This window comes from Bacillus rossius, chromosome 17 (assembly GCF_032445375.1).
Source record: "Bacillus rossius redtenbacheri isolate Brsri chromosome 17, Brsri_v3, whole genome shotgun sequence".
Taxonomy (NCBI): domain Eukaryota; kingdom Metazoa; phylum Arthropoda; class Insecta; order Phasmatodea; family Bacillidae; genus Bacillus; species Bacillus rossius.
This window is the reverse complement of record NC_086344.1, coordinates 28,717,765-28,734,887: the sequence shown is the minus strand read 5'-3', so window position 1 is coordinate 28,734,887 and position 17,123 is coordinate 28,717,765. Positions and strand designations below refer to the sequence as shown.

At 37.2% G+C, this 17,123-nt stretch overlaps 1 protein-coding gene across 1 annotated transcript in view; it reads right to left on the bottom strand.

Annotated features, from left to right (window-relative positions):
- Positions 1 to 607: 607 nt before the first annotated feature.
- LOC134540833 (uncharacterized) overlaps positions 608 to 17,123 on the bottom strand; it is a 75,851-nt gene continuing 59,335 nt past the window's right edge. The window contains exon 2 of the mRNA XM_063383802.1: positions 608 to 1,786. Within this exon, the coding sequence (XP_063239872.1) occupies positions 1,653 to 1,786 (134 nt within the window). The 3' untranslated portion in view covers positions 608 to 1,652. The remainder of the gene's footprint in view (positions 1,787 to 17,123) is intronic.

The window sequence follows — 17,123 nt, the reverse complement described above, 5'->3', positions numbered from 1 at the left end:
AACAATGCAGTAGTTTATTTAACCCCTCTGCATATAATTTCGCCGCCCGGAAATTAAACCAGTCGACAACCGTAATGTTGTAATTTTTTGCAATGATTTTTGACCAACGTTTCATAAACGACGCCTATTTCGTTTAAAAAAACGGTAGCCATTCTTTTTCGACTCTAGCACGGAGATCGCTTAAACGTTTTTCGGAGATGTTTACTGAGCGACTGAACTTAGGCTACACGCATTGCGTATTCGAAGTCCGTGATGCCTATGGCCGAGGCGTCAGTTCCAATCCCAGACGGCGAGCTTCCATGTAGAGGAGTTAAATAAACTGGCAGAGCGATGCGGAAAGTGCTTGGAAGTGAGTGGTGACTATGTTAATATGTGAAGTAGATATTTAGTTAACTAAAACTGCCAATAAAAACATTTTCTCACGAGTTTTTTTATTTATTTTTAAAAATGACAAAAACGGTACTTATTTTATAGACATCCCTCGAATAAAATGATTGAACGAAGCAGATTACTGAAAATTGAACGACGTGAACAAATTATGACCTAAAATAACCATTTGAACAAGATGGTTTTTCTTCGCACCTTGCATGAAAGATAAAAAATTAAATTTTTTTTTTTTTTATGTTTTCTGATTGGCTAGCGTGTGGCGTGTGGGACTGCCTAGTGAGAGAAGGGTTGAAGGATGAGAAACTGGAAATTCGGTTAACGGCAAAACCCAGCCTCCTCACCACATATCCTTCTCGGACACCCCTGATACAGCTGTTACCGTCGGCAGATACGATCCGGCTTTTACGAGCGTCGGGACGCTAGCGGAGCGTCTCCTTGTTTACTGCCGGCAGTTTCTTCCCCCCTACCTACCCCCTTTCCATCCCCACACCCCCTCCCCCACTTTTCCGGCATTTTCGCTCGTCTCGCTCGAAGGGAACCGCAGCAAAGCGCGTGACAATACGCCCACTCGGGCTCTAGCACGCGTCCTAACACGTCGTTATCGGGACTTTAAAAAAAAAAGAGTGTTCGGGGATGGTAAGTGCGACGCCCGCTATTGCTTTCTAGCGCGGCATCGCCTCTAAGAGCAAGGTTTCTCGTCGTGTGTAAGGCAACTTTGGGAGTTTGGACGGTTACACTGACATCGTACGGAGGAGAAAAGAAGATGAACGTTTACTAATGCAAGCTTGCCGAGTGCTTTGAAGAAGCTATTCCGAAAACACGCGTTTCAAAAGCAATTTTTTACTCTCCTGAAAATACTGTTCGGAAAATAAATAATAAAAGCAGAACTATTTATCCACCCTTATTAGATTATTATAAATAACAAACCAATCTGATATCTTGAGCAGTTTTAAAATTGCGTATTTTTTCCCCTTATTCTGAATCTCTCTGTGTGCCCGGTTATTAAGGGGGTTATTAAGGGGAAGATATAATTTTCAACATTAATTTTTGGCCTTTAAAAATTAAAAAAAAAACATGGTTTTAGCATAGACACCACTTAGCGACATTTACAAAAGGTCTGTTTATTATTGAAAATTTAGTCATAAAAAATGGCAATAAATACTAAAGGCCGATGATTTCACAGGATAAACTATTTTTGTAGCTGCCTTTCCCTACTAACGACAGGCATTCCTTAAAATTACAAAAATAGGTACGTTTTAAAATCGCTAAATTTTGTAAATCGAGCTATTGATGATTGTTACGGCGTTAAAACCTATCAAAATAGGTTGACGTCTTTGTGTTTCTGCCTTGCACCCTTCAAAAGAGCGCACTTCGTTAGAGATTCCCACCTGCACGGCTCCTGGAAAAAAAACAAAAAAAAAAACACGATCGCTGGGAGGATTCAAAATGGCTGAAGGATGAAAAAAAAATGGCATTTGTACGAGGTTGCTTAGGCTTACGAGTTCTAGCCCCCGTAGAAGATGAAAGAGTTCAGCCGAACGTGTTATTATCTAGTAATAGTATAAACTTCTTAAAAAAAATACTCTAAAAGCATAGGACTTCACATTCAAACATTAATGAATTCAAGCATTATAAAATATATTGTGCTTTAACGAAGCCTAATCATACAAAATAAATTGTAACCAATATGTTTTATACAGGTTCCTACACTGTAATTTTTTTTGTGCAAATGGAACATAAATATTCAAGTAAAATAAAATATATTTGTAAATTCGTACAGTAACATGAAAACAACTGTATCACTGCAAATTAATTTTCGAAAAAATACTGGGCATCTATGCTTTGTGTTGTCCAAGTAATTCCAGTAGTTAAAAGCTATTTGTAAACCTTTCCCTAAACAGTTTTCCAGTATTATCAGCGTACATTAATACAAATAATTAAACCAAATAATCGATTATTAGATTATCTTACCACGTGGTTCGAAAAAAAATCATACTTAAATTAAACATAAATTTAAAATTATACGTAAATTTTCGTAAGAAATACTCACAAACATCTCGAGAAAAAGAAAATTATTTAATAAATACGAAATTAACCGTGGTCGTATGTCGTACAAAGTTACGATCTCACTGTTTCTCGTCAACAGGTTTCTTAAAGGAATCTTCCGCAACAGCACAGAAAATATATTTCTCTGTGTATCTGAACTGTCTGATGCACGTCAAAGCAACCTGTGTTTGAAACGGAAAGTGTCTTGCAAAGACGTTCGCAATCTGGACCGCCAGCGAATTGCAACCGAGGAATGTTGGCATCGCCGAACCCCTGCGACGATCGGCGAACTTTGGGATTGGAAGTCGCGAGGACGAAGATAGGTGCGAAGAAGAAGAGTGGGAAGAGGAAGAAGAGAATGAAGAGGAGGAATAGTAGGAAGAAGAAGAGTAGGAATAATCTCATCAGACACGGGAGCCGTTCTAACTACGCGCCCGCATGTAACCTCCAAACCCAACCCTAGGCTACGCATTTCGATCAAGCATGAATTGGAGAGGGGTGAGGGTGGGGGGATGTGTGATGGAAGTAGGGGGGGGGGAGAGGGATTACAGTTTCGAGATGAGGTCTTGGTGAAGTACACGTTGATGGGACAGGTACCACCAAAAGTTTTAGATCTTTAGGAAATGTAATACAACTTCAGTTAACTAACAAAACCTCTCCTAATTAAAGTTTAAGTAACTTTAAAGGTGTTTAAGAAAATGCTTACTATCAAGTGTCTATGGTGTGTGTAAAATGTATTGAATTATATATATATATATAAATTTAAAATTATAAATCAATTCCTCTTCTTACTACAACATGGAGCGTACTTCAGTTAGCAAATCATTTTTGTTTATTTAGGCAGTATGAATTTTGTGCGATAGTGCTGCTATCTGTAGACTATTTGTCGTAAAAAAATTATCGGTGAATGCGAAACCTTTTAATATAATGCTTTGAAACCAAAAAGTCAAATTCGTAAAAAAATGTCAGGCGGCATTGTTTGCTAAGCGACGATATAAATATTGGTACTGAAGGCATGTTAGAAATTTTTTCTTAACCACAATATATTTTTTTGAAACTACGATTTGACGCATTTTTACATCATGTTTGCAACTTTTATAAGAAACAAAATAAAGATGATAAGAAATTTTTTTTAATTTATAAGTTTACTTAAATTTATTTAAATTTGTATGATTTTTAAAACAAATGACTGTGACCAGCTAGAAGTAATTAATTTTACTAGACACAGGGTTATCAACACATTTAAAATTCTTAAATAATAAAACATCCTTTGCAGTAAATATTTTCTACAATTTAAAATTTTGTTTTGTTCGACAAAGAATTCATGAAATGAGGAAAGATTACATTTTTATTTAATAGTGTAATAGTCAAGAAGTTTAAGATTTATTATAATTTATAAGTAATTTCTGCATAGGCTTTGCAACCAAATATCATCATCTTATGTTTGCTGATGATGTTAAACGTTTGGTGGGAGCTGTAGTAGAGATGGAATGGCCCTTGCGGGGGAAGGGGTGTTGGGGTGATATTGGAAGAGCCTGGGGAACTGAACGCAATGCCCTTTTCTCCAGCCAGCTTATCCAGCTCACACGACCTAACACACAAACGCCCGAAAACCACCAGCAACGAGCATAGAAACAATATTATGAGGTGCATTGCGATAAACCCGACATAACAGCGCAAATCATGCCAACACACCATATAAAACCTAAATGCAAGTTAATGCACCATTAAGCACATAAATGTAACTAAAAATATGAAAACAATAATAAATTTGACCAAACTTAACTCAAAGATTTTATATTTTACTACGGTAAATTAATTGGATGTAATTTTTTTTCAGTTATCATTTTGTACCAAAATGTATGAACTAAACAGATAATAAAAAATTAATATATTTTTGTTTGACTGTTACCAAACCCGGAAACTGGTGGGTTTCCCAAAACCTCGAAGTAACAGAGTATACACTACGTACCGCACAAGTTTTATTAATAAAAAAAACAAGTATATCGCACAAATTATAAAATAAAAATCTTGCGCCACAAACTTCTTATCGTTTCTGACTGTTTCAATTTGCTGGTGCACCAGGCTATGTCAAAGGCGATACTATAACAGAGATTGCAGCATTAACGTGTATCTGTTATGATGTAACAATATAATGAAAAAATTATATCCATGAACTTTACTTTATTTCTGTTCACAGAATCATTTGCAAGCGTATTTTCAAAATAGAGTGAAAACAGATTGTAATTTTCAAAGATATCGGCTCAGTATTTACATTATCAAACAGCCTATAAAATATTAACAAGCAGAATACAGCTAAAAAAATTTACAAGAAACCCAAATGAAGCTATTAAAACCAATAATTATAATTATTTACAAAAAATTATAAACTTTACACTACACAATTATACAAATACTTTAAATAAATTATTCTAGTAATATTAAAGCTCTGAATATTGTTTAATAAATCACAAGAAAAATGTGTACTATCTGGCACCTGCCTTAGATTGTACTGTCGTCTCATCCAAAATATTGAAGGAAAAATTGGTTGTCTGTAAAGTCGGTTTACGGACGATAGTTTAACGTGACAACGTCATAACAGAACATTAAAGAAATAATTGCATACTTTTATGAATAAAATTGAATCATTTTTATTGAATTATCACTATTTTGTATGGATACAAAGGAGTGAAATGAAATCTACAATTTAATTGATAAATTTACTTTTATTTGCACTCATTAATTCAAATATGTTTATTGAGATAATTTTAACTATACCTTTTATACATGTTTGCTATTAACCTTCTTCCAATCTGTGTTATTCTGTTAAGGATAGGACGATGGTAGGAAAAGTAGGAAACGAATGAGAGTGTTTCAAGTTTAATGTGCCTCGAAAAAGTCAAATCGATGGTTGTTCCAATCGAGTGGAAGAGACGAGATAGATGCGGCGCAAGCGTACAATGAGCGTAACGGGACACCGCGTAACGGGACAATGTGCACTTTTTCGTGCGTGCAGCCGGCGTTCATCGATTTATTAGACGTTGTCACGTCAAAAATAAATTTCAGTTGCCATGAGACAGGTTCCAACACTCGGTAAAGTCGTAGAACTGGAAGCCCGCACGGGTCAGCGCCACTCGTCACCAGAGGCTGGCAGTGACTAGCGACGCCTGACTCGCTTGACCGCGACTCGCCCGGCGAGTAGCAGATGGCTGGCTCAAGGACCGGACGAGCTCCGCCCGATCCTACTCGCTCTCCTCCGGCAAAGGCGAGTAGCGAGTGGGTGGTCCCGCGCGAGCTCGCTGGGGGGTACTCGTCCCGGGCTGTCCCACGACGTCTGGTGTCTGACGGGCTTAACTGCAGATACGCTGTTTGCATTAAGGGCCCCGCCTACCCGGGCACACACACGGTGCGCAGAGCTTCAGGAAAAAAAAAACGTGATTTCAAAACTACTCGAGACATCCGAGTTGGGTCTGCTTACTTAAAGCATTTAAGAGTTCGCTGAGGGCCGAAAAGTACTTTTGATTCCAGATTAAGTTTTAAAACTGTATTTTTAGAAGAGTTAAAATGTCTAAAACGCGTGTTTTCAGAGTAATTTTTAGATGTAAAACAACCGGTACAGATTCTTTAAAGCACTTAAGGGACTTGCATTACACATTTATCTTCATTTCCCCGCTATATAATATTACGGTCACCGCTCAAATTTCACAGTTATCCTGTGACGGCGAGAAGACTGCGCACCAGTTCAGAGCCTTGCGCTTAGAGGCTATACCGCGCTAGAAATACCAGCGAGCGTCGCGCTTATCATCCCGCCTCACTAACACACATACACCTCTGACGAGGCGGGCCCCTTAAGACCCTTAAATATTCACCCATTAAACCACACGCCTATCGTTACTACACTGATAAAAGAGTTCGGCACACTCTCGGCGTATTTCCTAACCCGAACTGCACTTCAAAATGCACACGATAACTACAATTGTAAAAATTTCAGCTCACGTGACATTGCACCATATCTGTTAGTTCTTTAGTCAAATTACGATTCACGCACGACCCGTCAAATCTCACGAATGACAATCATGAATCATACCACTACTACGCATAAGTCATTTGCATAAGTGCACAAATGATTCTTCATGCTTAGCTCTAAATTTTCAATCGTAAATTCAGATTTGGTCTCTTCCTGCTGTCTCATCGCCAGCTCCAAGTTTTTTTTTTATCAGTCTGTGTAACAACTCATGGTAGCATGCCTAGTGAACAGAGGATTGCTGTGGATTCTGCATCCCTTTAACGGGCCCGCCTCGTCAGGGGTGTATGTGTGTGTTAGTGAGGCGGGATGATAAGCGCGACGCTCGCTGGTGCTTCTAGCGCGGTGTCTCCTCTGGACTGGCGCGCAGTCTCCTCGTCGTCACAGGATAACTGTGAAATTTGAGCGGTGACCATAACATTATATGGCGGAGAAATGAACATAAAGGTGTAATGCAAGTCCCTTAAGTGCTTTCAAGATTCTGTACTGGTTGTTTTACGCCTAAAAATTACTCTGAAAACATGCGTTTAGCCATTTTAACTCTTGTAAACATACAGTTTTAAAACGTAATCCGGAATCAAAAGTATTTTTCGGCCCTAAGCGAACTCTTAAATGCTTTTCGTAAGCAGACCCCACTCTGATATCTTGAGTAGTTTTGAAATCGCGTTGTTTTTCTTGAAGCTCTGCGCACCGTGTTTGTGCCCGGGTGGGCGGGGGCCTTAAGTCCTTATATTATTTACAGTGCAGTGTTCAGATACAAGTTTCAGGTCATTATTTCTATTACAACTATCCCTCACTTAACACGTCTTCAGAAAGCAATTTTTCAGAATGCAGGGGATTCATTTAGCGCGATGTTAATTTTTACTGCCCCAGTCTTTGAATAGCACGTCTGTAACGAAGGATGGGCGTGAAGGATAACGAGGGGGTGGGGGTGGGGGAAGTCAAGGCGATTGGCCGAGTCGGACGCTAGTTGTTGGGAAGCCTTTTTTCACAGACGAGAGAGCCAAACACCCGATCGTGCATCTTCGGTTTTTTTTTTGTTCATTGTAACTCATGATAACTAATGGTCAATAAGGTTAGGTTAGCTACATTATCAATACTTTAAAACATTGTGGACGGTTGATTTGGTTAGGATAGCTACAATAAAGATACTGTGAAATCATGTAAACGGTTTCCTAGCCCAGGATAGCTACTTATTAAAAAATTTATTTGCTAAGCAACCATAAAATGATTTTACAGTATTTTTAATGTAGCTATACTTACCTTAATATAACCAACCATCCACAATGTTTTAAAAGTATTTATAATGTAGCTAACCTATCCTAATCGACCGCAAAATTTAATGTCACACCGGTTTATACAATGAGATAGAACGGGTGTGTGTGTGGGGGGGGGGGGGGAAGCGAGCATGAACTTCGGGGAACTTCGGGTGTGGCTCTCTCGTCTGTGAAAAGATGGCTTCCCGTGAAGGATAACAAGAGGGGTAGGGGGTGGGGGAATTCGAGGCAATTGGCCGAGTCGGACTCTAGTTGTTTGGTGTTTCTTCCTGAACGAGCTTGGCCGCGGCACAAGACAACAGGCCAGAACACGAGAGAGAGGATGTAATCTCGCGAGTCAAACAAGGGGCGGGCGGAAATAGATAGTTGCCCATCAGCCGCCCGACCGGCTGAAGTGAAGACGTCAAAATCGTCTCCAGTGTTTCGGAGGAAACTTCCGAGTACTGGCCCGGACACGGGCTGCCACCTTAAACGTCATGAAATTCCCAGAATAAAAAAAATTGTTGTCTGTAAAGTCAGTTTACGGACGATAATTTAACGTGACAACGTCATACCAAAACATTGATGAAATGATTGCATACTTTTATGAATAAAATTGAATACAAAACATTGATGAAATGATTGCATACTTTTATGAATAAAATTGAATTATTTTTATTGAGTTATCACTAATTTGTATGGATACAAAGAAGGAGTGAAATGAAATCCATCCTATATATGAAAATTATATATGAAAAATCCATCCTATATATCTATCCTATATATCCTATATATAAAAACCTAGCTATTAAATAAAAAAATTACTTTTATTTGCACTCATTAATTCATATATGTTTATTACTTTAACGGACATATTATTTTAATTATAACTTTGATACATGTTTGCTATTTAACTTATTCCAATCTGTGTTAATCTGTTTAAGATTGGACGATGATAGGAAAATTAGGAAACGAATGGGAGTGTTTCAAGTTTAATGTGACTCGAAAAAGTCAAATCGATGGTTGTTCCAATCGAGTGTAAGAGAGATAGATGCGGCGCAAGCGTACAATGAGCGTAACGGGACACAGCGTAACGGGACAATGTGCGTAAAGGGACACTTTTTCGTGCGTGCAGCCGGCGTTCATCGATTTATTAGACTGTCACGTCAAAAACCGACTCGGCCAGTTAACTTCCCCACCCTTACCCCACCTTTACCTCACACCCTTCCTCGCCTTTTTAACGAGTTGCTGACGAGAGAGCATTAAAGACGGAAAATTAAGAACTGAGAATTATTCGTGTTCTTATCGATATGACTCAACACTGTCAGAAATTACAATAAATTTTTTTTAACTTTCCAGCGAAGAATTCAACTGAAAAGAACAAAGTTCTTTGTTATTTAAAATAACTGGGACTTCTTAAAAAAAATGATTGTCTGTAAAGTCGGTTTACGGACCATAGTTTAACGTGAAAAAATCATTACAAAACATTGATGAAATTGTTATGGTAGGAAATTCCTACATAACGAGAATTCCCCAAAAGGCAGGACAACTTCACTACACGGGAGTCTAAGAGGTTGCATAACTCCTAGGCCCCAGGAAACCCCAGACTCACAGGCGACCGAGCCCTTAGCAACAAGGCAGTGAGCTCTGATTGGCTCTAGATGATGTCACTTCAGGTCTGTGCTGATTGGCTCTAGATGATGTCACTTCAATTCTGTGCTGATTGGCACTTGATGATGTCACTCAGGGTTCGCCGGGTATAAATACGGGTTTTGTTAGCAAGCAGCAAGCAGAAGTAGAAGGTGCCTGGCTGACAGCCAGAGGCTTCGGCTTATCACCGCTCCGAAGAAGACAACAGATCGTCACGCTGCCGCCATCGCCCACGACGCCCGGGACTTCGCTACTCCACGACACTGCCGACTTAGACAAATCGGCACCAGGGGCAGAAGGGAATCGCTGCTCCGCCACGAGAGACAGTCACCAACCGGACTCTACCTGTGGCGGCCGCGCCGTGACCTCCGGAGTCTATCACCTCCATCCGCAGCCGAGGTGGGACTTAGGCGAATCTCAACAAAGCCGTAAGTGGAACTTTAACTTTTCACTCTGGAACGGGACTTAGCCGCAGACGACATACTACGAAGAAACGGACTTAACCTCAGACGCCACGACTCGCCACCAATACTCGCCAGGAGCTAGTAGGAACTCGCTCGGCGAGTAATTTTGAGGAAATCTGCTAATCAAATTTGAAGTCCTCAGGGGTGGGCGAATACCCCCTGAAGGAAAATAGTGAAGGGAGCAGACTTTTGATTAGGGACACTCGCTCAGCGAGTGGCGAAGGAGCGAGTCCGCGCAACGAGAGTAGAAGTAGAAATCGACGTCGTCCACATACGGCGAAGAGGGGTTTATAGGCAGCGTTGGCGAACTTACCCGGAATTGACTTAGTCCATAGAGTAGTAAATTGATAGAGACAGGACTGAGACGACAGATAACCGGAAATAGAAAGACGACGAGTTGGCCGCACCTCAATAGTGTGTAGGCGAAAGCGCCACTAGGGATCTGACTTAAATGTTTATTATATAAATGGAGCCCAAACTCGCGGCGTTGGTCTAAGTATTAGTCAAGTGTATGTTTTGAATTGTGTGTCAGATAAAGATTGTGTGTAATTGAGTAAAGTTAAGTCTAGTTTGCAACGTTGGAAGTATCAGTAAATTAATTCAAAGAATATAGAATACATAAATTACATTGTTTGTTGCCATTGCTAACATAATCGCTATATATCACGATTATTATATGTTGTTATTACGAGATTATTGCATCAAGTTAAAAGTGTGTAATGTGTGTTCACAGAGAATGTCAACCATTTGCAGTTAACCTGTTTCAGCTATTGAAGCAAACAGCGACGTATCAGTATCAAGTTTGCATGTTTGTCGTGTGCTATATTATAACCAATAAAAGCGTCTTGTACACAAAACTGTTTAAGTTTCTTCGCAAGATAAAAACCAACCCTATCTCCCTTGGCAACTCTGTTCGAGTCGCTGTAGGAGATAACAAAATGATTGCATATTTTATGAATAAAATTAAATCATTTTTATTGAATTATCACTATTTTGTATGGATACAAAGAAGGAGTGAAATGAAATCTACAATTTAATTGATAAATTTACTTTTATTTGCACTCATTATTCAAATATGTTTATTATTTTAAAGAAGAGATTATTTTAAGTATAACTTTTATACATGTTTGCTATTTAACTTCTTCCAATCTGTGTTATTCTGTTAAGGATAGGACGATGATAGGAAAAGTAGGAAACGAATGGGAGTGTTTCAAGTTTAATGTGACTCGAAAAAGTCAAATCGATGGTTGTTCCAATCAAGTGGAAGAGAGTTAGATGCAGCGCAAGCGTACAATGAGCGTAACGGGACACAGAGTAACGGGACAATGTGCGTTACGGGACACATTTTCGTGAGTGCAGCCGGCGTTCATCGATTTATTAGACGTCACGTCAAAAAACCACGCCAAATTCAGACTACAGAATTTTATGTTTCGTTCCTAACAAAAGTGGACAAAAAAAGTGTTAACGTATCTAGAATTATCTTTTGGATTCGTGTTCAAAGTTAAGTGCACCCAGTGTCAGTAAATTTAGGGACGATGGCCAGAAATTTACGGAGACCCATGGATGATTTGTAACCAGTGTTATTCGTGAATTGGAGATGAAATTTTTTTAACAATCTACGTTTATTTGTGGAATGGGTTATGATCGTCATCTGGGAGTTTTAACGTGTCGGGTGCGAATCATAATTTAACTTAAATACTAACAAAGATATAAATATTATATTTTTTTTTCTTACGAGTTATGGGAAGCTTCAACAGAGAACCAAGACGTGTTGGCACGAAATAATGTTGCCTTGTGGAAAGCATGGTATGATATAGAATGGAAGGAGTAGAAAATGCGGAATTATTAGCACAACGTAAAGAAACGATAACATACTCACAAGAAACCCATTAGGTGGAGTGAAATTTACGATCACGTGACTGTTAACCTGCAGAAAAGGGAAAGGCTGAACACGGAAAATTGTATTATTTTCCTTTTTTCTTTTTTTAATTTGTTCAATAACTGTTTTTTAATCTAAAAACCTAAGATGTATACGATTTTGAGAAAACAGAATTTTTATTTATTTACGAATGACTTTATGAAAGTTAAGAGTATCACAAGTACCCATAGTCACAGCGACGTTCACCGTTCGTCGTCTATTGGTCAATAACAATTTAACTCAAGATATTTATTGACACCCAAGGCATACTTTATATTGGTTTGGTATGATACAGGATTGGAACTCCAGCACATTGTGCTCCTTTGCCAAAATTTAAATATTGGTAATATATGGTTAAATGGAAAGGATAAAAACAGAAATGAAAATTAAAATATTAATGAAAAAAAAAAACCTGTTCAAAGTTCTGTGAGCATCATTGCTCAATGTCTTTTCAAGCGCTGCATGTAAAACATAACACGTTGTACAGGTAAAAAGTTACACTTAATAGAGTTATACACTTGCACATATCTCTAATTTACACTATATAATAATTATTGACACTAAGAATACTATTTACATTATTTTACTATGCTGGCAAGAACTGTAAACTAATTACAATATTACACTTAGTCACTGACAACATCAACTGCACTTTGGTCGGTGTCCATTGCGTACCGGTACGTCAACTCATTCTCTTTCCCGCACTGTGCCGTCTTCTCAAAGATGCTCAGATTCTGGAATCCACGATCCTCCTTTTTCTTTATCTCTTTCCCGCGCACGTGAAACGCTTGCAGAATCCGACCCGCGTTGATAAAAAAAAAGGAATCCTCTCCTGTAGCATCCTTTTAATTAAATTGCTTCTCTGGTCGTCCTAAAACTCCCCACCTCCAAAAAAAAAAAAAACAGCTTCCAATTAATTGCGTTTTCTTTATCGAGGAGGAAAACAAAACACAGCCAACTATTCATCTTAGAGTATCGTTGTCACTGAGCAGAAGTTCTTTAAGTGAAATAGCTCTCTTAAGTTTTTTATACTTATAAATAACTAGCAGAAGTGAAGAGGCTTCTTTCAGTCAATTATTTTAAACTTAAAACTATTTTCTAAAATATCAAACAAATAATAATTCCGATTGAAGAAATCCGTGTATCAATGTATAAATGTCAGAACAATAAAAAAAATTCAAATATATAACGACAATAATCTGCCCGCAAACATGAAACTTGGTTTAGGTTTTTACGAGTAGTGATTGGAAACAATAATATCGAGATATCGTAAATATTGATATTTCAGGTTAAAAATATCGATAATTAGCTATCGATATTATAGCGCAATATATTTTTAAATATCGATAGTTTGTTGCTATGATATCGAATTTGAATTAAAAAAAATTATCAAGTAAAACACAATTTCATTAAAATTATCTGTAAATAAATTTAGGATTTTTTTTTTACATTTTTTAAATTTTAATTATTAATTTTTCTTCGTGTTGGATGGCCTTTTCGCTTAGCCTTTTCAGTGGTTTATAAAAATAACAATACATAAAATATACTTAAAAATATAAAATAATAATTTAGAGAAAAAAAATTGTCGAAACATACACAACTCGAGAATGGTGATTCGTAGGGTAAAAGTTTTGTAGATAATTAAACTTTGTCTGTTCGTTTTTTTACGATTTATCTTATCATTTCAGAGATATAAAGAGATATAAGTAGAAAACATAAATTGGCGACCTTTGACATCGAATAAAAAAAAACGCACACGCGGAATCGATGGGGACTTTTAACACATCTTTTGTAATGACGTATTCAAGACCTGTGCAGAAATCAAGCCTATTGGGAATCAATGCAAACTCAGCATCTTTTTTCGTCTATTTTTTTTCTGGTTTAATAATAAAAGCAAATGTTCCGATAAACGTAAATAGACTTGGAAAAAAATAAAATCCGGCTTAGGACCTTATTTCGAACAGAAATGTTATTGAAATACTGCACATCTTGTTAAAAATGATTTAAATAGTAAATTTCATAAAGTTTTACATTCGGCTGTGTGAAATTTGTTTAGCGCCATTCGTCACAGATGGCAACACTGTAGTTACACAATATCGTTCCATTTGACTTCCATTCCTTTTACGAAATTGTTCCTACCAATTGCCGTACAACGATAGCTAAGTTATATCTCATCTGAAAATTCATTATAATTAAGTTAAACGTGAAGAAATACAATCAAAAGACGCCATATTATACTCGACATCATTTAAGGGCCTTAAAATTTCATTTATTTAACCAGCAATACTATATCAATAGGAAGGTGAAGTTTATTACAGAAATACTGGACTAATATTTCAAAGTGAATAAATCGTTAACGATAAAATAGTAATAGCCAAAATACGAAGAAAGGAACATAAAAAAGCTACGACCGTGTGAGATACTAACGAAGATGTAATTGAAATTTTCTAAGAAAATTACTTTATCAGACAAACTAAAACGAATTAAAAAATATATCTCTTCGAGGTGCAAAAGGATACAAATTGAAAAATTCACTTACCAAATTTCACAACTCTATGCCTCACCGTCTGTGCGCTACACGAACTACAGACAATATAAAAAATCTCTTTCAAATTAAGAACGATTTTAAGTGCATTATCTAAAGAAATTGTCCTTGATAAAATTTAAAACCAAGGAAATGATATTACCCATGATAATACTTCCAACCCCTACAAAGTGGTAAGTAGGCCACCCGAAACAACAATGTGTTGCTCCAGGTTGCATCCACTACAGAGTCAGGGGAATGAACACAAGTTTTAAGTTCTGCGTGCTCATTGACTGTAAACGTGGAAAAGCAACGATGCGAAACACGCTGGTACGTCAAACACCTTTTCTTCTCTACGAACATGGAATTCGCTTCACAGCACCGTATTTCCATTGAAAAATGCTTCTTAGCGAAAAATCACGTTCATTCTCAAACACGCACGTACAGTTTATTATAGCTATGTATTTAATTTTTATTTTTTTTTTCCTTAACGTTAATACAAATAAAGGATAAATTTAGAAAATATAAACCACCCTATTAAAAAAACTTTAAATCAGTTGTATATCTCTCATTTAAGTCACTAAACTAAAATGATTATTATATCAATGTAAGTCAAATCATATCTAATTAAAATAAAGTAAACTTAAAAGAGAACAATTATAATTAAAAAATAAAGCTTTTATAAAGTACAACTGTTTAATTTAAAACTAAACTTTTTTATAATTAAACTGGAAGTTCTTTTATCATTCCTTTAAATAAAATTCGTTGTCTGTAAAGTCGGTTTACGGACGATAGTCTAACGTGACAACGTCATAACAAAACATTGATAAAATGATTGCATACTTTTATGAATAAAATTGAATAATTTTTATTGAATTATCACTATTTTATATGGATACAAAGAAGGGGTGAAATGAAATCTACAATTTAATTGATAAATTTACTTTTATTTGCACTCATTAATTCAAATATGTTTATTGAGATAATTTTAACTATAACTTTTATACATGTTTGCTATTTAACTTCTTCCAATCTGTGTTATTCTGTTAAAGGATAGGCCGATGATAGGAAAAGTAGAAAACGAATGGGAGTGTTTCAAGTTTCATGTGCCTCGAAAAAGTCAAATCGATGGTTGTTCCAATCGAGTGGAAGAGAGATAGATGGTGCGCAAGCGTACAATGAGAGTAACGGGACACAGAGTAACGGGACAATGTGCGTTACGGGACACTTTTTCTATGCGTGCAGCCGGCGTTCATCGATTTATTAGACGTTGTCACGTCAAAACCCAAGTGGTGTATTATTTTTGACTGTGGAGTATACTTTGGGAAAAATAGTGCTAAAACTTTGTAGGTATATATTTATTACTGAGCTTCACCCGTGTTTATGAGTCGACCGGTAGAAGGTAGGGGAGACGCACAAGGGCCAAGCAGCTACTCACGCAAGGTTGAAACCGACCTCCAGGTCGGGCAGATAGGGCGAGAGAAACCAAAGGCAGGGAAGGGGGTTTGTTGCACCAGATAAGCCCCGGGACATGGCGTGACGTCGCAGAGGGGTTGTTTATCGACGGGTCAGCTCAGCCGCAGGGTGACCCCTTGAGTCACGTGATAGGTCACCGCTCTTCACACGGCCGGCGAGCGCTCGTCGCATCCGGAACGTGTGAAAATAAAAAATCCACACGCATCGGTTGGAGGAAAAAAAAAATTGGTTGTCTGTAAAGTCTGTTTACGGACGATAGTTTAACGTGACAATGTCATAACAAAACATTGATGAAATGATTGCATAATTTTATGATTAAAATTTTATCATTTTTATTGAATTATCAGTATTTTGTATGGATACAAAGAAGGAGTGAAATGTAATCTACAATTTAATTGATAAATTTACTTTTTTTTGCACTCATTAATTCAAAAATGTTTATTACTTTAACGAAGATGTTATTTTAACTATACCTTTTATACATGTTGGCTATTTAACTTCTTCCAATCTGTATTATTCTGTTAAGGATAGGAAGATAATAAGAAAAGTAGGAAACGAATGTGAGTGTTTCAAGATTAATGTGCCTCGAAAAAGTCAAATCGATGGTCGTTCCAATCGAGTGGAAGAGAGATAGATGCGGTGCAAGCGTACAATGAGTGTAACGGGACACAGCGTAACGGGACAATGTGCGTTACGGGACACTTTTTCGTGCGTGAAGCCGGCGTTCATCGATGTATTAGTCGTTGTCACGTCAAAAAAGTAGCAGTCAAAAGAAGCGAAAACTTAAAACTTTTTTTTAAATTGTGTAAGATGACATCATCTCTACGTCAAATGTACGTAAGAAAATGATTTTGATATCAGATCAGTTTGATATAATTTATCCTTACATTATTTTTTCTGTCACAACAGATTTCAGTGGTATGTCAAAATAACATAAAAAATTCATTACCTAGCTACGACTTATACCAGTGATGTCAGACCTAGGTCATGTATTCACGTGGTCAAATTAACTCCACTTACTGCTACTACAGCATGTCGGTGATGCGAACCCTGAAGTTTTGCCCCTTACAAAAATCGCCCAACAATCCAAAATTACGGAAATGAGTTTTTATAAAAACTCCACTGAACATAAAAAAAATTGGCAAAAAAATGAATTTACTAAATAATCCGTAGATATTTAATAATACGTTTGTATTCGATCCGAAAATGTAATTTAGAAATATAAGCATCCACTGTATCACCTCGAAATAAAAAGCGGTGGAAGATTTCCGAAATCGCCTTCATCAATCGCTGCTGATGGCCATAATCTTCCTAATGTGATCTTCAGAACTTGATAAAATAATTTGGGCTGTATACTGATTCCAATAAAATAAACATA